This window comes from Bombus affinis, chromosome 6, assembly GCF_024516045.1.
Source record: "Bombus affinis isolate iyBomAffi1 chromosome 6, iyBomAffi1.2, whole genome shotgun sequence".
Classification (NCBI taxonomy): Eukaryota; Metazoa; Arthropoda; class Insecta; order Hymenoptera; family Apidae; genus Bombus; species Bombus affinis.
The window spans coordinates 14,259,520-14,280,925 of record NC_066349.1 but is presented as its reverse complement, the minus strand read 5'-3'; the positions used below and the strand labels follow the sequence as shown (position 1 = coordinate 14,280,925).

General features: G+C 42.5%; 2 protein-coding genes across 2 annotated transcripts; both read right to left on the bottom strand.

The window, feature by feature from the left end:
• Positions 1-90: 90 nt before the first annotated feature.
• Positions 91-9,560, bottom strand: LOC126917504 (mucin-2-like). The gene is made up of 2 exons (XM_050724410.1): positions 1,441-9,560; positions 91-1,155 (listed from the first exon to the last, which is right to left on the bottom strand). Exons 1-2 carry the CDS (start codon positions 9,485-9,487, stop codon positions 839-841), a joined length of 8,364 nt encoding a protein of 2,787 aa, XP_050580367.1. The 5' UTR covers positions 9,488-9,560; the 3' UTR covers positions 91-838.
• LOC126917503 (mucin-2-like) lies at positions 9,497-21,353 on the bottom strand. The gene is made up of 3 exons (XM_050724409.1): positions 21,234-21,353; positions 9,661-21,024; positions 9,497-9,574 (listed from the first exon to the last, which is right to left on the bottom strand). The coding sequence occupies exons 1-3, from the start codon at positions 21,351-21,353 to the stop codon at positions 9,497-9,499; spliced, it is 11,562 nt and encodes a 3,853-aa protein (XP_050580366.1).
• Between the last annotated feature and the right edge of the window lie 53 nt (positions 21,354-21,406).

Below are 21,406 nucleotides of genomic sequence, written 5' to 3'. Positions count from 1 at the left end.
GGTTGGCAACTAAGTGATTGCGGATTTTGTCATTAGGTGGTATTGACAGAATCCGCAATTATTTAGTTGCCAACCCAATATATTCCCCGTAGTATAAATTTCACGTTTACAACATATCGATAAATTATAAATTCGATTTAATATTAGCAGAATTTCTTTCCAATGCAAAAAGAATAGATTACGTTAATGTCAGTATTGTTATTTGTACAATGTTATTTCATGAAATCTTTCTCTAAAAAATAAGACGGTCGACGAAACGATCTGGCCAAAGGTAAACTTTTCACGAAGATGCTCCATTGTCAGTCCGAGTATTTACGAACCACTGTGAACTTCCGGTTAGAGACCTACGACCAATGCGGTTGCTACCAAAGAATTAATCAAACTGATTGTTTAACGAATTAATAGCGATGGTACACCATCGCAAATTCTGTCATTAATCGATTGAAATTGCTATCTGTTTAAAATGAATTTTCTAATTAAATTTATTAATATACTCTTTTACATATATATACATATATACAAATTTTACAACTTGCTAGCATTAGGTGCTACATCTTACTGCTATTTTACTGATTTATGCTTTTCCGTTATTCTTTCTTGGCGCTTCTGATAAATACATATTATGTACAGTGGCACATGAAAGTATCTGAACACTTATAGAAACTTGCTCTCAATATATTATGTTGCTACGCAAATATTTTTGTGAGTCACTGTATGTATTTTATCGAGAATGAAGTATTGTAGTTAAAAAAATGGTAATTCTTCACTTTTTTCCTAACAGTGGAATTTTTATCGTGAAATTTATGTATCTTCCTTTGCTGACTTTTTGCGTCAGGATTTATCTGTACCTGGGATATTGGTCGTTTGCATTTGGAATATACTCTTTCAAGGATGATTCAAAGCTATTTTCTTTATCGTAATCTTTCTCGGGATTTTCGAGACTGCCCTCCTCGTTCTCAAGAATAACATAGTAGCAAGTCGTTGCCTCGAGTGGTCGTTCTTCGACGTTTCCCACGTCTTGTTCGCCTTCCTTCAATTCCGAAAACTCGCGTTCTGGATACTCTAGCATCCAGATTCTAGTACCACCTACGTGATAAGCGGTTAAAGCTTCGGTTGGCCATTCCGGACCAGGTGTCTGTCTCGATTTTTCTTTACCTGAAAATCAGAGTGAATAATGTTTGAATAAGGTAACTGTGCACGATATTGTACTAGCCTTATTATGAATAATAATGGAAATATAATGATATTATTAGTAAGTAAATGTTTTGCGTTTTCTTGGTATGTAATACGAAAATTTGAAGAGGGATATTTAGACAAATTTTTCTTTTTCTAAATACATATAATTTTTATGTGACTTAATTTGAATATGTTCCGTTTAATTTAATTAAATATAAAAAACTGTTTAGTTCATTACATTTTTAGTCTACTAAATTATCTCACCTTTACCGTCTTTTTCTTTCTCTTTATCTTTGTACTTTCTTTCACTTAGTTTTTCCTGAATACGTTGGCCTTCAGTTACTTCCTCCACTTCATCTTCGTTACTATACGTTTCCTCCTCCGGAACAGATTCTGTTTTCCTATCTGCATCATTCTTGAACGAATTATCTTCGCTCGATTCAATCTCAGATTTTACAGTCTCCTCTTCGATTTCATCATCTGTACTTTCCGTTGTACCTGGGAAAGTGCTTTCGTCTTGTCTCGGATTTCTTTCGACTTGATCCTCGTAATAACAATTTTCAACACCTGTTTCATCTCTTTTCACAATTATTTCGTCCTCTTCCTCATTCTCTTTATCTTCAACTTCAATAATTTGTAACATAGATCTAACCTTATATCTGTTACTACTAATTTTCCAATAACTCTTCTCAGTGGTCTTTGACGCTTCGGTGATCATGAAAATATTCGTAAGGCGAAAGCTACGATTTCCATATTCGGAAAATGGCTGCTCAATTTGCGTCTTTATATCTTCATTTCCATTAGTAAATTGATTAATCAGAAATTCAGGACAAACATTCTCTCTCTGAGGAATGTTTCGTTTAAATCGATTTTCCTCCTCCTCGAATTCTGTCTGCGATTCTTCATGACCCTTCGTAAATGCACCTTCAGTCCATTCGTGTTCTCTAAGGTGCAGTCCACTGATCTTTGTTTTCTGCTCTTTGGACGCCAACTTATCTGGACTGATCGGTAAGCAAAGTTTTCCCGTCACTAAACCTTCAGCTTGTTCTTCCAAAGGTTTTGACTTTAAAACATTCAAACATATCTTCGTTGTGTCTTTTACTTTCACCCGTTCTTCGTGTTCTTCTTCTTCCTCTTCTTCCTCATGAGATTGTGTGACGATTTTTCTCACACTAGTCTCTTTTATAGGTTCCGCTACTGTTGTTTCTCGAATTTCAATTGTCGTTTTTTCAGTAGGTGGTACCTGCGAGAAAGATGGCGTTGTACGCATTGGTTCTTCATAATAGGGTTCCGTGGTCAATGAAATTTCTTCCCCCCTCGCTAATTTCTCCTCCATTTCCTTTATTTTCTTCTCAAATTCTTCTTTCTCCCTCTGAAACTTCTTTTCTCTTTCTAATAATTCCTTTTCTCGCGCCTCCAGCCATTTCTCTTTTTCAGAATATTTCTTCTTCAAGTCTTCAATTTCTGCTTCGAGTTCATCTTTTGTCGTCATTGCAAGACTTATTGTCATTTCTGGTTTCATTGGAACAACATCAGTTTGGGGGACCGTAGCATTAAGCGGAGACGTTGTTTTGGGTAAAACTGGCAGTTCTCCAGTGACACGTTCAGTTCCTGTTGTTGAGGAAGACCTGGTTTCATAAGCGGTTTTCATTTCTTTTTGCTTTTGAAAGATTTCGTGCATTCGTCTTGCCATATCCATTTTCCAATCTTTCTCTTCTCTATCCAGCTTTTTCTCTCTATCTATAATTATTTCCGCAGTTTGTTCTAATTCTTTCAGATCTTCTATTAACTTTTCTATCTTTTCCTCTTGATGTTGTTTCTTTTGTTCTTGATTCGTCGTGCCTGTCACCATAGGTGATGTTAATTCAGGAGAAATAGGTAGCTTGCTAACTTTTTCTTTAGTAATATTCGATATCTTTGTAGAAGTTATGGGTATGGATGTTGTAACTTTTGCCGGTCTCGTAATATTTTCTTCCAAATAATCGACTGGCAAGTATTCCGTAGTGAATTTCAGAGTAGGAGGCAGCGTATACTTCAAAGTAGTGATATTAGACTTTTCAGTTATTTCTATCCCAATGGGTTTTTCTGTCGTTGTTTCAATAGCTGGACTTTTCAATGTTGTTTCCTCAATAAATAATGGCGTTAAAGTAATAGATACAATTTCAGGAATAGTCACAAAGGGAGTTGTAATATTTAGTTCTTCTTTGATAACTGTAACTTCTATTCGTATAATTTCTTTCGTAGGTGTTTCAATTTTTGGCGTCGAAGTTGTTATATTCTCTTCTACATAGTCGTACCAAGGTGGACTGAATGTCTCTTCTTTTTCCTCCTCCTCCTCCTCTTCCTCCTCCTCTTCGTACTCCTCTTTAGGAATTGTTTCCTCATATATTTCATATACTTCTTCTTCGGTCGTTGTAACGATAGGGGACACAATTGTTGTTACAGTAAATTCAGTCGTTTTAGCAGTTTCTACAGTCAACTCAGTTGTCAAAATTTCGATTGTTTCATTTACATAAGGGCTAGTAATATTAACTTCCCAATGACCCGTTATCGGTGATAAGACCTCTGTTAACTCTACAAGTACGGGTACCTCGGTTGTAACAGGATATATTACAGTAATAGTTGTCTCTGTAGTGGCAGAAATTGGAATTGTTTCAGTGGTAATGGGCAGGGTCTCTGTGGTAACATTCGTGACTTCGACTGTAGGTGACGTAATTTCAACAGCCAATGTTGTTTCAGTTGTCTCTGTAGTGACAGGAATTGGAATTGTTTCAGTGGTAATGGGCAGGGTCTCTGTGGTGACATTCGTGACTTCGACTGTAGGCGACGTAATTTCAACTTCTACAGCAAATGTTGTTTCAGTTGTCTCTGTAGTGACAGGAGTTGGAATTGTTTCAGTGGTAATGGGCACGGTCTCTGTAGTGACATTCGTGACTTCGACTGTAGGCGACGTAATTTCAACTTCAACAGCAAATGTTGTTTCAGTTGTCTCTGTAGTGACAGGAATTGGAATTGTTTCAGTGGTAGTGGGCAAGGTCTCTGTGGTAACATTCGTGACTTCGACTGTAGGTGACGTAATTTCAACAGCCAATGTTGTTTCAGTTGTCTCTGTAGTGACAGGAATTGGAATTGTTTCAGTGGTAATGGGCAGGGTCTCTGTGGTGACATTCGTGACTTCGACTGTAGGCGACGTAATTTCAACTTCAACAGCCAATGTTGTTTCAGTAGTCTCTGTAGTGACAGGAATTGGAATTGTTTCAGTGGTAATGGGCACGGTCTCTGTAGTGACATTCGTGACTTCGACTGTAGGCGACGTAATTTCAACTTCAACAGCAAATGTTGCTTCAGTTGTCTCTGTAGTGACAGGAATTGGAATTGTTTCAGTGGTAGTGGGCAAGGTCTCTGTGGTAACATTCGTGACTTCGACTGTAGGTGACGTAATTTCAACAGCCAATGTTGTTTTAGTTGTCTCTGTAGTGATAGGAATTGGAATTGTTTCAGTGGTAATGGGCATGGTCTCTGTGGTAACATTCGTGACTTCGACTGTAGGCGACGTAATTTCAACTTCAACAGCCAATGTTGTTTCAGTTGTCTCTGTAGTGACAGGAATTGAAATTGTTTCTGTGGTAATGGGCACGGTCTCTGTAGTGACATTCGTGACTTCGATTGTAGGTGACGTAATTTCAACAGCCAATGTTGTTTCAGTTGTCTCTGTAGTGACAGGAATTGGAATTGTTTCTGTAGTAATGGGCAGGGTCTCTGTGGTGACATTCGTGACTTCGACTGTAGGCGACGTAATTTCAACAGCCAATGTTGTTTCGGTTGTCTCTGTAATGACAGGAATTGAAATTGTTTCTGTGGTAATGGGCACGGTCTCTGTGGTAACATTCGTGACTTCGACTGTAGGCGACGTAATTTCAACTTCAACAGCCAATGTTGTTTCAGTTGTCTCTGTAGTGACAGGAATTGGAATTGTTTCAGTGGTAGTGGGCACGGTCTCTGTGGTAACATTCGTGACTTCGACTGCAGGCGACGTAATTTCAACAGCCAATGTTGTTTCAGTTGTCTCTGTAGTGACAGGAATTGAAATTGTTTCTGTGGTAATGGGCACGGTCTCTGTGGTGACATTCGTGACTTCGATTGTAGGTGACGTAATTTCAACTTCAACAGCCAATGTTGTTTCAGTTGTCTCTGTAGTGACAGGAATTGGAATTGTTTCAGTGGTAGTGGGCACGGTCTCTGTGGTAACATTCGTGACTTCGACTGTAGGCGACGTAATTTCAACAGCCAATGTTGTTTCAGTTGTCTCTGTAATGACAGGAATTGAAATTGTTTCTGTGGTAATGGGCACGGTCTCTGTGGTGACATTCGTGACTTCGACTGTAGGCGACGTAATTTCAACTTCTACAGCCAATGATGTTTCAGTTGTCTCTGTAGTGACAGGAGTTGGAATTGTTTCAGTGGTAATGGGCACGGTCTCTGTAGTGACATTCGTGACTTCGACTGTAGGCGACGTAATTTCAACTTCAACAGCAAATGTTGTTTCAGTTGTCTCTGTAGTGACAGGAATTGGAATTGTTTCAGTGGTAATGGGCACGGTCTCTGTGGTGACATTCGTGACTTCGACTGTAGGCGACGTAATTTCAACTTCAACAGCCAATGTTGTTTCAGTAGTCTCTGTAGTGACAGGAATTGGAATTGTTTCAGTGGTAATGGGCACGGTCTCTGTAGTGACATTCGTGACTTCGACTGTAGGCGACGTAATTTCAACTTCAACAGCAAATGTTGCTTCAGTTGTCTCTGTAGTGACAGGAATTGGAATTGTTTCAGTGGTAGTGGGCAAGGTCTCTGTGGTAACATTCGTGACTTCGACTGTAGGTGACGTAATTTCAACAGCCAATGTTGTTTTAGTTGTCTCTGTAGTGATAGGAATTGGAATTGTTTCAGTGGTAATGGGCATGGTCTCTGTGGTAACATTCGTGACTTCGACTGTAGGCGACGTAATTTCAACTTCAACAGCCAATGTTGTTTCAGTTGTCTCTGTAGTGACAGGAACTGGAATTGTTTCAGTGGTACTGGGCACGGTCTCTGTGGTAACATTCGTGACTTCGACTGTAGGCGACGTAATTTCAACAGCCAATGTTGTTTCAGTTGTCTCTGTAGTGACAGGAATTGAAATTGTTTCTGTGGTAATGGGCACGGTCTCTGTAGTGACATTCGTGACTTCGATTGTAGGTGACGTAATTTCAACAGCCAATGTTGTTTCAGTTGTCTCTGTAGTGACAGGAATTGGAATTGTTTCTGTAGTAATGGGCAGGGTCTCTGTGGTGACATTCGTGACTTCGACTGTAGGCGACGTAATTTCAACAGCCAATGTTGTTTCGGTTGTCTCTGTAATGACAGGAATTGAAATTGTTTCTGTGGTAATGGGCACGGTCTCTGTGGTAACATTCGTGACTTCGACTGCAGGCGACGTAATTTCAACAGCCAATGTTGTTTCAGTTGTCTCTGTAGTGACAGGAATTGAAATTGTTTCTGTGGTAATGGGCACGGTCTCTGTGGTGACATTCGTGACTTCGATTGTAGGTGACGTAATTTCAACTTCAACAGCCAATGTTGTTTCAGTTGTCTCTGTAGTGACAGGAATTGGAATTGTTTCAGTGGTAGTGGGCACGGTCTCTGTGGTAACATTCGTGACTTCGACTGTAGGCGACGTAATTTCAACAGCCAATGTTGTTTCAGTTGTCTCTGTAATGACAGGAATTGAAATTGTTTCTGTGGTAATGGGCACGGTCTCTGTGGTGACATTCGTGACTTCGACTGTAGGCGACGTAATTTCAACTTCTACAGCCAATGATGTTTCAGTTGTCTCTGTAGTGACAGGAGTTGGAATTGTTTCAGTGGTAATGGGCACGGTCTCTGTAGTGACATTCGTGACTTCGACTGTAGGCGACGTAATTTCAACTTCAACAGCAAATGTTGTTTCAGTTGTCTCTGTAGTGACAGGAATTGGAATTGTTTCAGTGGTAATGGGCACGGTCTCTGTGGTGACATTCGTGACTTCGATTGTAGGCGACGTAATTTCAACTTCAACAGCCAATGTTGTTTCAGTTGTCTCTGTAGTGACAGGAATTGGAATTGTTTCAGTGGTAGTGGGCACGGTCTCTGTGGTGACATTCGTGACTTCGACTGTAGGCAACGTAATTTCAACAGCCAATGTTGTTTCGGTTGTCTCTGTAATGACAGGAATTGAAATTGTTTCTGTGGTAATGGGCAATGTCTCTGTGGTGACATTCGTGACTTCGACTGTAGGCGACGTAATTTCAACAGCCAATGTTGTTTCAGTTGTCTCTGTAGTGGCAGGAATTGAAATTGTTTCTGTGGTAATGGGCAGGGTCTCTGTGGTGACATTCGTGACTTCGACTGTAGGCGACGTAATTTCAACAGCCAATGTTGTTTCAGTTGTCTCTGTAGTGACAGGAATTGGAATTGTTTCAGTGGTAATGGGCACGGTCTCCGTGGTGACATTCGTGACTTCGACTGTAGGCGACGTAATTTCAACTTCAACAGCCAATGTTGTTTCAGTTGTCTCTGTAGTGACAGGAATTGGAATTGTTTCACTGGTAATGGGCAAGGTCTCTGTGGTAACATTCGTGACTTTGACTGTAGGTGACGTAATTTCAACAGCCAATGATGTTACAGTTGTCTCTGTAGTGACAGGAATTGGAATTGTTTCAGTGGTAATGGGCACGGTCTCTGTGGTAACATTCGTGACTTCGACTGTAGGTGACGTAATTTCAACAGCCAATGTTGTTTCAGTTGTCTCTGTAGTGACAGGAATTGGAATTGTTTCAGTGGTAATGGGCAATGTCTCTGTGGTGACATTCGTGACTTCGACTGTAGGCGACGTAATTTCAACAGCCAATGTTGTTTCAGTTGTCTCTGTAGTGACAGGAATTGAAATTGTTTCTGTGGTAATGGGCAGGGTCTCTGTGGTGACATTCGTGACTTCGACTGCAGGCGACGTAATTTCCACTTTAACAGCAAATGTTGTTTCAGTTGTTTCTGTAGTAATAGGAATTGGTATCGTTTTAGTTGTTGTCACTACAGGTGTTTCAGTGGCAGTGGGCAGGGCCTGTGTGGTAACATTTGTGACTTCTATAATAGGCAAGGTAATTTCATCCTTCACAGCAAATGTTGTTTCTGTCGTCTTTGTAGTTACAATAATTGGAGTCGTTTCTGTTATTTTTATGGATGGTGTTTCAGTAGTGATGAATGGTGTTTTCGTAGTTATATTGGTAACTTCGATCGTAATAAATGTATGGTGTATCGTAATTGAGGAGGTGGTTTCGGTTGTTACCGTCGTTACGGTGGTTGGTACTGTCGTCGCTGTTACAGGAATTTCAACTGTGATAGTTTCAGTTGTGATATATTGTGTTCCTGTGGTAATATTTGTAACTTGAGTTGTAGGCAAAGTAATTGCAGGAACAGTTGATGGAGAAACGGTTATTACAGTTGTTACAACGACAGGCGTTGTCTTTATTGTTACAATAGTAGATTTAGTTGTAGTACTTTCCGTGGTAATGTGTGGGGTTGTAATATTTGTAATTTTAGTAATTGGTGTTGTGATTTCTGGTAAAACATGGAATGTCGTTTCAGTTTCAGTAATGGGTGATCTTGTAATGATTTCTAGTGTTGTAATAGGTATAGTTGTTATTTTTATTGATGTTGTGGTTACATAAATTGCGGTGATACTTTCAGACGCTGTTGGGACTATTTCAGTAGTAATACCCTTAGTTGTAATTGGTAAAATTTCTGTAGTTGTACCCTTTGTAGTAACTGGTAAAAATAACCTGGTAGTGGTTTCAACCGCAGTAGTAGTATTCTCGGTGATAGGGCTCTCAGTAGTGAGCATTACAGTTTCCGTGGTAATGACTGTACTTTCAGTAGGAGTAATTTTAGTGGTAGGTAATTTCGTAGTTGCAACCTTTAACATCGTGGTAAATTCTGACGTTATCATAGTTGTTTCTGTTGTACTTGCTGTCGTGAATGCTGATCTTATAATTGTTGTAATAGGTGCAGTTGTGACTTTATACCACGACATAGAAGTGGTTGTTATAATTAGTAATTTCGTGGTCTCCTCGTACTCGTACCATTCCGGCTTAGCAGTTTCCTTCTCTTCTTCTTCCTCTTCTTCTTCTTCTTTATATTCCTCTTCATATTCTAATTCATGATAAGTTTCGAACATACTAACAAGTTCAGTTACTGGCAATGTCTCCTCAGATGGAGTTGTAAGTACAAATGTCTCCATTGGCGTAGCCTACATAGATAGTTTAAAATCGTTATATAAACTAACTCTAGTATTTGAAGTACACATACAAAAGGTTTCATTATAAAACTAAAATTATTAAAATTGCCTGTCTAATGCCTTTACATCGGGTGTTGGATGTCTTAGAAGTAAAATAAAATTCTTTTCCAACTTACTATTTCAGTTGAAGTGAATAATGTTATAACTTCAGATGCGGTCGGCAATGAAGGAAGAGTAAAAATTGTGGTAGATGAAAACACATAAAACTCGGAAGTGTCGGGATACGGCTCTGTAGTAACAACAGCTTCTAAAGTAGTTATTTCCACATATGTTGGAGGCGACAGCGTGGTTGTAGTCGTGACGGGTGTGGTAGTTGCCTCAATCCAGGGAGTTGTAGTAACAACGGTTTCCTCTATAGTTGTTTCTACAATTGTGGGAGGCAACGGTGTAGCTGTAGTCGCGACGGCAGTGGTAGTTGTTGCAAACGTAGCTATTGTAGAAACAGTAGTTTCCCCCAAGGTAGTAGGTGGCGACGTTGTGGTTGTAGTCGTGACGGGTGTGGTAGTTGTCCCAATCCTGGGTGTCGTAGTAACAACAGTTTCCTCTGTAGTTGATTCTACAGTTGTGGGAGGCGACGGTGTAGCTGTAGTCATGACGGGTGTGGTACTAGTCTCAATCCAGGGTGTTGTAGTAACAATAGTTTCCTCTATAGCTGTTTCTACAATTGTGGGAGGCGACAGTGTGGTTGTAGTCGTGACAGGTGTGGTAGTTGTCTCAATCCAGGGTGGCGTAGTAACAACAGTTTCCTCTGTAGTTGTTTCCACAGCTGTGGGAGCCGACAGTGTAGCTGTAGTAACGGAGGGAGTTGTAGTTGTCTCAACACTGGGTGTCGTAGTAACAACAGTTTCCTCTGTAGTTGATTCTACAGTTGTGGGAGGCGACGGTGTAGCTGTAGCCGTGACGGGTGTGGTAGTTGTCTCAATCCAGGGTGTCGCAGTAACAACAGTTTCCTCTGTAGTTGTTTCCACAGCTGTGGGAGGCGACAGTGTAGCTGTAGTAACGGAGGGAGTTGTAGTTGTCTCAACCCTGGGTAGCGTAGTAACAACAGTTTCCTCTGTAGTTGATTCTACAGTTGTGGGAGGCGACAGTGTGGTTGTAGTCGTGACGGGTGTGGTAGTTGTCTCAATCCAGGGTGTCGTAGTAACAACAGCTTCCTCTATAGTTGTTTCCACAGTTGTAGCAGGGGCCGATGTGGTTGTAGTAATAGCGGTAGTGGTAGTTGTCTCAAACCTGGGTGTCGTAGTAACAACAGTTTCCTCTGTAGTTGATTCTACAGTTGTGGGAGGCGACGGTGTAGCTGTAGCCGTGACGGGTGTGGTAGTTGTCTCAATCCAGGGTGTCGTAGTAACAACAGTTTCCTCTATAGTTGTTTCCACAGCTGTGGGAGGCGACCGTGTGGTTGTAGTCATGACAGGTGTGGTAGTAGTCTCAATCCAGGGTGTTGTAGTAACAATAGTTTTTTCTACAGTTGTTTCTACAATTGTGGGAGGCGACAGTGTGGTTGTAGTCATGACGGGTGTGGTAGTAGTCTCAATCCTGGGTGTCGTAGTAACAACAGTTTCCTCTGTAGTTGATTCTACAGTTGTGGGAGGCGACAGTGTAGCTGTAGTCATGACGGGTGTGGTAGTAGTCTCAATCCAGGGTGTTGTAGTAACAATAGTTTCCTCTATAGTTGTTTCTACAATTGTGGGAGGCGACATTGTGGTTGTAGTCGTGACGGGTGTGGTAGTTGTCTCAATCCAGAGTGTCGTAGTAATAACAGTTTCCTCTGTAGTTGAGTCTACAGTTGTGGGAGGCGACGGTGTAGCTGTAGCCGTGACGGGTGTGGTAGTTGTCTCAATCCAGGGTGTTGTAGTAACAACAGTTTCCTCTGTAGTTGATTCTACAGTTGTGGGAGGCGACGGTGTAGCTGTAGTCATGACGGGTGTGGTAGTAGTCTCAATCCTGGGTGTCGTAGTAACAACAGTTTCCTCTGTAGTTGATTCTACAGTTGTGGGAGGCGATGGTGTAGCTGTAGTCATGACGGGTGTGGTAGTAGTCTCAATCCAGGGTGTTGTAGTAACAATAGTTTCCTCTATAATTGTTCCTACAATTGTGGGAGGCGACAGTGTGGTTGTAGTCATGACGGGTGTGGTAGTAGTCTCAATCCTGGGTGTCGTAGTAACAACAGTTTCCTCTGTAGTTGATTCTACAGTTGTGGGAGGCGACGGTGTAGCTGTAGTCATGACGGGTGTGGTAGTAGTCTCAATCCAGGGTGTTGTAGTAACAATAGTTTCCTCTATAGTTGATTCTACAGTTGTGGGAGGCGATGGTGTAGCTGTAGTCATGACGGGTGTGGTAGTAGTCTCAATCCAGGGTGTTGTAGTAACAATAGTTTCCTCTATAGTTGTTCCTACAATTGTGGGAGGCGACATTGTGGTTGTAGTCGTGCCGGGTGTGGTAGTTGTCTCAATCCAGAGTGTCGTAGTAATAACAGTTTCCTCTGTAGTTGATTCTACAGTTGTGGGAGGCGACGGTGTAGCTGTAGTCATGACGGGTGTGGTAGTTGTCTCAATCCAGGGTGTTGTAGTAACAACAGTTTCCTCTATAGTTGTTTCCACAGTTGTAGCAGGGGCCGATGTGGTTGTAGTAATAGCGGTAGTGGTAGTTGTCTCAATCCTGGGTGTCGTAGTAACAACAGTTTCCTCTATAGTTGTTTCTACAATTGTGGGAGGCGACCCTGTGGTTGTAGTCATGACGGGTGTGGTAGTAGTCTCAATCCTGGGTGTCGCAGTAACAACAGTTTCCTCTGTAGTTGTTTCCACAGCTGTGGGAGGCGACAGTGTAGCTGTAGTAACGGAGGGAGTTGTAGTTGTCTCAACCCTGGGTGTCGTAGTAACAACAGTTTCCTCTGTAGTTGATTCTACAGTTGTGGGAGGCGACGGTGTAGCTGTAGTCATGACGGGTGTGGTAGTTGTCTCAATCCAGAGTGTTGTAGTAACAACAGTTTCCTCTATAGTTGTTTCCACAGTTGTAGCAGGGGCCGATGTGGTTGTAGTAATAGCGGTAGTGGTAGTTGTCTCAATCCTGGGTGTCGTAGTAACAACAGTTTCCTCTGTAGTTGATTCTACAGTTGTGGGAGGCGACGGTGTAGCTGTAGTCATGACGGGTGTGGTAGCAGTCTCAATCCAGGGTGTTGTAGTAACAACAGTTTCCTCTATAGTTGTTTCCACAGTTGTAGCAGAGGCCGATGTGGTTGTAGTAATAGCGGTAGTGGTAGTTGTCTCAATCCTGGGTGTCGTAGTAACAACAGTTTCCTCTGTAGTTGATTCTACAGTTCTGGGAGGCGACGGTGTAGCTGTAGTCATGACGGGTGTGGTAGCAGTCTCAATCCAGGGTGTTGTAGTAACAACAGTTTCCTCTATAGTTGTTTCCACAGTTGTAGCAGGGGCCGATGTGGTTATAGTAATAGCGGTAGTGGTAGTTGTCTCAATCCTGGGTGTCGTAGTAACAACAGTTTCCTCTGTAGTTGATTCTACAGTTGTAGGAGGCGACGGTGTAGCTGTAGTAACGGAGGGAGTTGTAGTTGTCTCAATCCAGGGTGTCGTAGTAACAACAGTTTCCTCTATAGTTGTTTCCACAGCTGTGGGATGCGACAGTGTAGCTGTAGTCATGACGGGTGTGGTAGTAGTCTCAATCCAGGGTGTTGTAGTAACAATAGTTTTCTCTATAGTTGTTTCTACAATTGTGGGAGGCGACAGTGTGGTTGTAGTCGTGACGGGTGTGGTAGTTGTCTCAATCCAGGGTGTCGTAGTAACAACAGCTTCCTCTATAGTTGTTTCCACAGTTGTAGCAGGGGCCGATGTGGTTGTAGTAATAGCGGTAGTGGTAGTTGTCTCAAACCTGGGTGTCGTAGTAACAACAGTTTCCTCTGTAGTTGATTCTACAGTTGTGGGAGGCGACGGTGTAGCTGTAGCCGTGACGGGTGTGGTAGTTGTCTCAATCCAGGGTGTCGTAGTAACAACAGTTTCCTCTATAGTTGTTTCCACAGCTGTGGGAGGCGACCGTGTGGTTGTAGTCATGACAGGTGTGGTAGTAGTCTCAATCCAGGGTGTTGTAGTAACAATAGTTTTTTCTACAGTTGTTTCTACAATTGTGGGAGGCGACAGTGTGGTTGTAGTCATGACGGGTGTGGTAGTAGTCTCAATCCTGGGTGTCGTAGTAACAACAGTTTCCTCTGTAGTTGATTCTACAGTTGTGGGAGGCGACAGTGTAGCTGTAGTCATGACGGGTGTGGTAGTAGTCTCAATCCAGGGTGTTGTAGTAACAATAGTTTCCTCTATAGTTGTTTCTACAATTGTGGGAGGCGACATTGTGGTTGTAGTCGTGACGGGTGTGGTAGTTGTCTCAATCCAGAGTGTCGTAGTAATAACAGTTTCCTCTGTAGTTGAGTCTACAGTTGTGGGAGGCGACGGTGTAGCTGTAGCCGTGACGGGTGTGGTAGTTGTCTCAATCCAGGGTGTTGTAGTAACAACAGTTTCCTCTGTAGTTGATTCTACAGTTGTGGGAGGCGACGGTGTAGCTGTAGTCATGACGGGTGTCGTAGTAGTCTCAATCCTGGGTGTCGTAGTAACAACAGTTTCCTCTGTAGTTGATTCTACAGTTGTGGGAGGCGATGGTGTAGCTGTAGTCATGACGGGTGTGGTAGTAGTCTCAATCCAGGGTGTTGTAGTAACAATAGTTTCCTCTATAATTGTTCCTACAATTGTGGGAGGCGACAGTGTGGTTGTAGTCATGACGGGTGTGGTAGTAGTCTCAATCCTGGGTGTCGTAGTAATAACAGTTTCCTCTGTAGTTGATTCTACAGTTGTGGGAGGCGACGGTGTAGCTGTAGTCATGACGGGTGTGGTAGTAGTCTCAATCCAGGGTGTTGTAGTAACAATAGTTTCCTCTATAGTTGATTCTACAGTTGTGGGAGGCGATGGTGTAGCTGTAGTCATGACGGGTGTGGTAGTAGTCTCAATCCAGGGTGTTGTAGTAACAATAGTTTCCTCTATAGTTGTTCCTACAATTGTGGGAGGCGACATTGTGGTTGTAGTCGTGCCGGGTGTGGTAGTTGTCTCAATCCAGAGTGTCGTAGTAATAACAGTTTCCTCTGTAGTTGATTCTACAGTTGTGGGAGGCGACGGTGTAGCTGTAGCCGTGACGGGTGTGGTAGTTGTCTCAATCCAGGGTGTTGTAGTAACAACAGTTTCCTCTGTAGTTGATTCTACAGTTGTGGGAGGCGACGGTGTAGCTGTAGTCATGACGGGTGTGGTAGTAGTCTCAATCCTGGGTGTCGTAGTAACAACAGTTTCCTCTGTAGTTGATTCTACAGTTGTGGGAGGCGACGGTGTAGCTGTAGTCATGACGGGTGTGGTAGTAGTCTCAATCCAGGGTGTTGTAGTAACAATAGTTTCCTCTATAGTTGTTCCTACAATTGTGGGAGGCGACGGTGTAGCTGTAGTCATGACGGGTGCGGTAGTAGTCTCAATCCAGGGTGTTGTAGTGACAACAGTTTCCTCTATAGTTGTTTCTACAATTGTGGGAGGCGACCCTGTGGTTGTAGTCATGACGGGTGTGGTAGTAGTCTCAATCCTGGGTGTCGTAGTAACAACAGTTTCCTCTGTAGTTGATTCTACAGTTGTGGGAGGCGACGGTGTAGCTGTAGTCATGACGGGTGTGGTACTAGTCTCAATCCAGCGTGTTGTCGTAACAATAGTTTCCTCTATAGTTGTTTCTACAATTGTGGGAGGCGACGGTGTAGCTGTAGTAAAGGAGGGAGTTGTAGTTGTCTCAATCCAGGGTGTCGTAGTAACAACAGTTTCCTCTATAGTTGTTTCCACAGCTGTGGGAGGCGACAGTGTAGCTGTAGTCATGACGGGTGTGGTAGTAGTCTCAATCCAGGGTGTTGTAGTAACAATAGTTTCCTCTATAATTGTTCCTACAATTGTGGGAGGCGACAGTGTGGTTGTAGTCATGACGGGTGTGGTAGTAGTCTCAATCCTGGGTGTCGTAGTAACAACAGTTTCCTCTGTAGTTGATTCTACAGTTGTGGGAGGCGACGGTGTAGCTGTAGTCATGACGGGTGTGGTAGTAGTCTCAATCCAGGGTGTTGTAGTAACAATAGTTTCCTCTATAGTTGTTTCTACAATTGTGGGAGGCGACATTGTGGTTGTAGTCGTGACGGGTGTGGTAGTTGTCTCAATCCAGAGTGTCGTAGTAATAACAGTTTCCTCTGTAGTTGATTCTACAGTTGTGGGAGGCGACGGTGTAGCTGTAGCCGTGACGGGTGTGGTAGTTGTCTCAATCCAGGGTGTTGTAGTAACAACAGTTTCCTCTGTAGTTGATTCTACAGTTGTGGGAGGCGACGGTGTAGCTGTAGTCATGACGCGTGTGGTAGTAGTCTCAATCCTGGGTGTCGTAGTAACAACAGTTTCCTCTGTAGTTGATTCTACAGTTGTGGGAGGCGATGGTGTAGCTGTAGTCATGACGGGTGTGGTAGTAGTCTCAATCCAGGGTGTTGTAGTAACAATAGTTTCCTCTATAGTTGTTCCTACAATTGTGGGAGGCGACAGTGTGGTTGTAGTCATGACGGGTGTGGTAGTAGTCTCAATCCTGGGTGTCGTAGTAACAACAGTTTCCTCTGTAGTTGATTCTACAGTTGTGGGAGGCGACGGTGTAGCTGTAGTCATGACGGGTGTGGTAGTAGTCTCAATCCAGGGTGTTGTAGTAACAATAGTTTCCTCTATAGTTGTTTCTACAATTGTGGGAGGCGACATTGTGGTTGTAGTCGTGACGGGTGTGGTAGTTGTCTCAATCCAGAGTGTCGTAGTAATAACAGTTTCCTCTGTAGTTGATTCTACAGTTGTGGGAGGCGACGGTGTAGCTGTAGCCGTGACGGGTGTGGTAGTTGTCTCAATCCAGGGTGTTGTAGTAACAACAGTTTCCTCTGTAGTTGATTCTACAGTTGTGGGAGGCGACGGTGTAGCTGTAGTCATGACGGGTGTGGTAGTAGTCTCAATCCTGGGTGTCGTAGTAACAACAGTTTCCTCTGTAGTTGATTCTACAGTTGTGGGAGGCGACGGTGTAGCTGTAGTCATGACGGGTGTGGTAGTAGTCTCAATCCAGGGTGTTGTAGTAACAATAGTTTCCTCTATAGTTGTTCCTACAATTGTGGGAGGCGACGGTGTAGCTGTAGTCATGACGGGTGCGGTAGTAGTCTCAATCCAGGGTGTTGTAGTGACAACAGTTTCCTCTATAGTTGTTTCTACAATTGTGGGAGGCGACCCTGTGGTTGTAGTCATGACGGGTGTGGTAGTAGTCTCAATCCTGGGTGTCGTAGTAACAACAGTTTCCTCTGTAGTTGATTCTACAGTTGTGGGAGGCGACGGTGTAGCTGTAGTCATGACGGGTGTGGTACTAGTCTCAATCCAGCGTGTTGTAGTAACAATAGTTTCCTCTATAGTTGTTTCTACAATTGTGGGAGGCGACGGTGTAGCTGTAGTAAAGGAGGGAGTTGTAGTTGTCTCAATCCAGGGTGTCGTAGTAACTACAGTTTCCTCTATAGTTGTTTCCACAGCTGTGGGAGGCGACAGTGTAGCTGTAGTCATGACGGGTGTGGTAGTAGTCTCAATCCATGGTGTTGTAGTAACAATTGTTTCCTCTATAGTTGTTTCTACAATTGTGGGAGGCGACAGTGTGGTTGTAGTCGTGACGGGTGTGGTAGTTGTCTCAATCCAGAGTGTCGTAGTAACAACAGTTTCCTCTGTAGTTGATTCTACAGTTGTGGGAGGCGACGGTGTAGCTGTAGCCGTGACGGGTGTGGTAGTCGTCTCAATCCTGGGTGTCGTAGTAACAACAGTTTCCTCTGTAGTTGATTCTACAGTTGTGGGAGACGACGGTGTAGCTGTAGTCATGACGGGTGTGGTAGTTGTCTCAATCCAGAGTGTCGTAGTAACAACAGTTTCCTCTGTAGTTGATGCTACAGTTGTGGGAGGCGAGGGTGTAGCTGTATTAACGGAGGGAGTTGTAGTTGTCTCAATCCTGGGTGTCGTAGTAACAACAGTTTCTTCTGTAGTTGATTCTACAGTTGTGGGAGGCGACGGTGTAGCTGTAGTCATGACGTGTGTGGTAGTAGTCTCAATCCAGGGTGTTGTAGTAACAATAGTTTCCTCTATAGTTGTTTCTACAATTGTGGGAGGCGACCGTGTGGTTGTAGTCATGACGGGTGTGGTAGTAGTCTCAATCCAGGGTGTTGTAGTAACAATAGTTTCCTCTATAGTTGTTTCTACAATTGTGGGAGGCGACCGTGTGGTTGTAGTCATGACGGGTGTGGTAGTAGTCTCAATCCAGGGTGTTGTAGTAACAACAGTTTCCTCTATAGTTGTTTCCACAGTTGTAGGAGGCGACGGTGTAGCTGTAGTAACGGCGGGAGTGGCAGTTGTCTCAATCCTGGATATTGTGGTAACAACTGTTTCCTCTATTGTTGATTTTACAGTTGTAGGATTCGACGGTGTAGTTGTAATAATGGCGGGAGTAGTAGTAGTCTCAATCCAAGGTGATGTAGTAACAACAGTTTTCTCTGTAGTTGTTTCCACATTTGTATGCAGCGACGTTATCGTTGTAGTCGTGACGGCAGTAGTAGTTGTTTCACGCGTGGCCGTTGTAGAAACAGTAGTTGCTTCTACAGTCGCTTCCGCGGTTGTAGCTGGCGACGGCGTGGCTGTGATTGTGATAGCTGCGGTAGTTCTTTCAGTCTTGGTTGTTGTAGAAAGAGTAGTTTCTACCACAGTTGTTTCCACAGTTGTCGGAGGCGACGGTGTGACTTCGGTCGTGACGGCAGTGGTAGTTGTTGCAGGCGTGACTATTGTAGAAATAGTAGTTTCTCCGACAGTTGTAGGTGACGACGTTGTGGTTGTAGTCGTGACGGGTGTGGTAGTTGTCTCAATCCAGTGTGTTGTAGTAACAGCAGTTTCTACCGTAGTTGTTTCCACAGTTGTGGGAGGCGACGGCGTGGTTGTAGTCGTGACGCGTGTGGTACTTGTCTTCATCCAGGATGTTGTGGTAACAACTGTTTCCTCTATAGTTGTTTCCACAGTTGTAGGAGGCAACGGTGTTGCCGTAGTAATGGCGGGAGTTGTACTTGTCTCAATAAATGGTGTTGTAGTAACAACATTTTCCTCTATAGTTGTTTCAATACTTGTAGGAGGCGACGGTTTGTCTGCAGTCGTGAGGGCAGTGGTAGTTGTTTCAGGCGAGGCTATTGTAGAAATAGTAGTTTCCCTCACTGTTGTAGGTGGTGACATTGTAGTCGTCATGGGTGTGGTAGTAGTCTCAATCCATGATGTTGTAGTAGCAACAGTTTCCTCTATAGTTGTTTGCACAGTTGTAGGAGGCGGCGGTGTTGCTGTAGTAAAAGCGGGAGTGGTAGTTGTCTCAATCCAGGTTGTTGTAGTAACAACAATTTCCTCTATATTTGTTTCCACAGTTGTGGGAGGCAACAGTGTGGTTGTAGTCGTGATGGGTGTTGTTGTTGTTTTAATCCCGGGTCTTGTAATAACTGCAGTTACTTCAATAGTTGTTTCCACAGTCGGCGATGGGGACATTGTAGTAATAACTGTAATGTGTGAACTAATTGTTGTTTGAAAGGCCTGCGATGCTGTCACATTAGTTTTTGACGCTCTGGTTTTCACACTTGTTGGTAGCGACTGTGTGGTTGTAGTTGTATCGATCGTAGTAATTATTTCCGGCCTGGTTGCTGCAGTAGTATCAGCAGATTTTTCCGCAATCGTTTCCAGGGATATTAGAGGCAACATTGTAGACATGGTGGTAGTGGGCGAGTTAGATGTTGTTTCAGGTACTGTTTTTGTAGTAATAGAAGTGTCTTTTACAGTAGTTTCCACAATTGTGTAATACGACATTGTAAACTTCGTGGTAATGGGAAATATAGATGTTGATACCATTTTAGTAATAGTAGTTTCTTCCGCAGTGGTTTTAGCCATTGTTGTTGTCAACGTTATGCCAGTGGTATATAAGGGAATGGTAGTTGTTATGTCGCGTAAGAGTGTCGTTGTGACAGTTTGTTCTTTTGTAGTGGTTTCCACTGACGTTGGTGACGACATTTTAACAGTTACGTGGGTGATAGTTGTAGTTTCAAATGTCGATATTGTCGCAATTATAGTTTCTTTTGTAGTAGCCTTTTTCACAGTTGTTGGTTGGAAGGTTGTGGTAGTCGTTGATATTGGTATTGTAACATCAGTAATTTCATGCATAGTAGTTTCCACGGTTGTCGATGGCGGCATTGTCGTTAGAGTAATAATGAACTTGGTAGGAGTTGTTTCAAGCACTGGTGACGGCATCGTAGTCATGCTGGTAATGGGGATATTTTCTATCGTATATGATGTTGTGCGTGTAGTTATTTGTGATTCGTACAGGCTGATTGTTTCTTTCGGCGTTATTGCCATTGTTCCAATATAATGATCATATCCGTGCCACGTAGATGTCCCTTTAGTACTTTCTTCCTCATACGCACCATGCGTATCTATAATAGATTCAGTTGCAGTTCCTATTTGATCTAACCAGCTCAAAGTTGTCTGTAACCTATCTATTTCGCTTTGGTGTTCAGTGTTATAAGTTAACTGAGATTCAATATCCGATTTGGTCGTATGTAGCAGCTGCATAACATCCGAATACGCATGGATTTCTTTTTCATAAATATTCGTTGTTTTCTCACCTATGTCTTTTCTATTCCTAACATTCCTTTTTCTCCTTTTCTTAACGAAAGCTGTAGTTTTCTTAGGAATCAAATGTAATCTCAATATTTGATATAGATTTAAATTTTGACTTGTGGAGGGTGAGCCGGATGTCGTTTCATTGATAATTCGTTGCGCCTGCGATGCTTCCACCAATCTCGGCAATAAATGCGTTTTATTCCAATGATCTTCTAACTTAAAATATTCGTCGATCGAAGAACTCTGATTCAGTCTTTTCCGTTTGCCACGAAAGAACGAGTTTAACCATCTTCTTACCCTTTTTGTTCTTTCACGATCGTCTCTTAAATTCGATTCATGATTAACCGGAATTGATTTCAGATTCCTGACAAGCCGATGGTGTGGCTTTCTATAAGTACTTATAGGTGAAAAATCGGCGCAAAATCGGGGATGAATATAATCTGTGAAAGGATAAGGATAACTGACTTCGTGATCCTTCATAGGAACAGACTTCGATTTGTACCGTGTCTCTTCGATATTTACTAAATCTAAATCGTTCTTAGATGATATCCGAATGAAATTTTTTTCTACTGTACTGCTATTGTTCCGTAAATTAATATTTCTCCGCCATAGTTCGAGGATCGCTGATAAATCGGTACACTCAGCATGATACGAGTTTACTCGTTCGTTATTTACTATAATATATTCTTGCAATATTTTCACTGTTTCCGTAGCATAAAAATTAACGTTCTATAATCAACATTCTATAATTAATATTCATAATGACTGTAACGATTCGATCGTGACAGTAATCTTTAACAGCGATTGCCAATTGGTTATGATCGTGACGTATTAAGTATTCTCGAAATTACCAAATAAAAAATTATAACATTTTATTTTGTTAAATATTAATGGCAACGCTTTTGAATTGTTCGACGAAACTTTTTGTATGTACTTACAGTATTATCTTCCATTATAATAGCTCTATTGTTACTGTTACTGTAAACGAGATGGTTATCAATATTTTCAATGATGTCGACAGTTGCACGTACTTTCTCTGCTGCTATTGTCATGTACATCGCAATCAACTTACAAATCACAATGAGAAATATATTTTGCATAGCGTCATATC

Bases quoted from the DNA above. Each gene is read 5' to 3' on its own strand.
- LOC126917504 (XM_050724410.1), bottom strand. From the start codon at position 9,487: ATGGAGACATTTGTACTTACAACTCCATCTGAGGAGACATTGCCAGTA. The intron at 1,156-1,440 runs GTGAGATAATTT...TCTGATTTTCAG, and splicing joins GAAAGAAAAAGACGGTAAAG to GTAAAGAAAAATCGAGACAG.
- LOC126917503 (XM_050724409.1), bottom strand. From the start codon at position 21,353: ATGTACATGACAATAGCAGCAGAGAAAGTACGTGCAACTGTCGACATC. The intron at 21,025-21,233 runs GTAAGTACATAC...TGTTGATTATAG, and splicing joins TTATAATGGAAGATAATACT to AACGTTAATTTTTATGCTAC. The intron at 9,575-9,660 runs GTAAGTTGGAAA...TAATAATTTTAG, and splicing joins TATTCACTTCAACTGAAATA to TTTTATAATGAAACCTTTTG.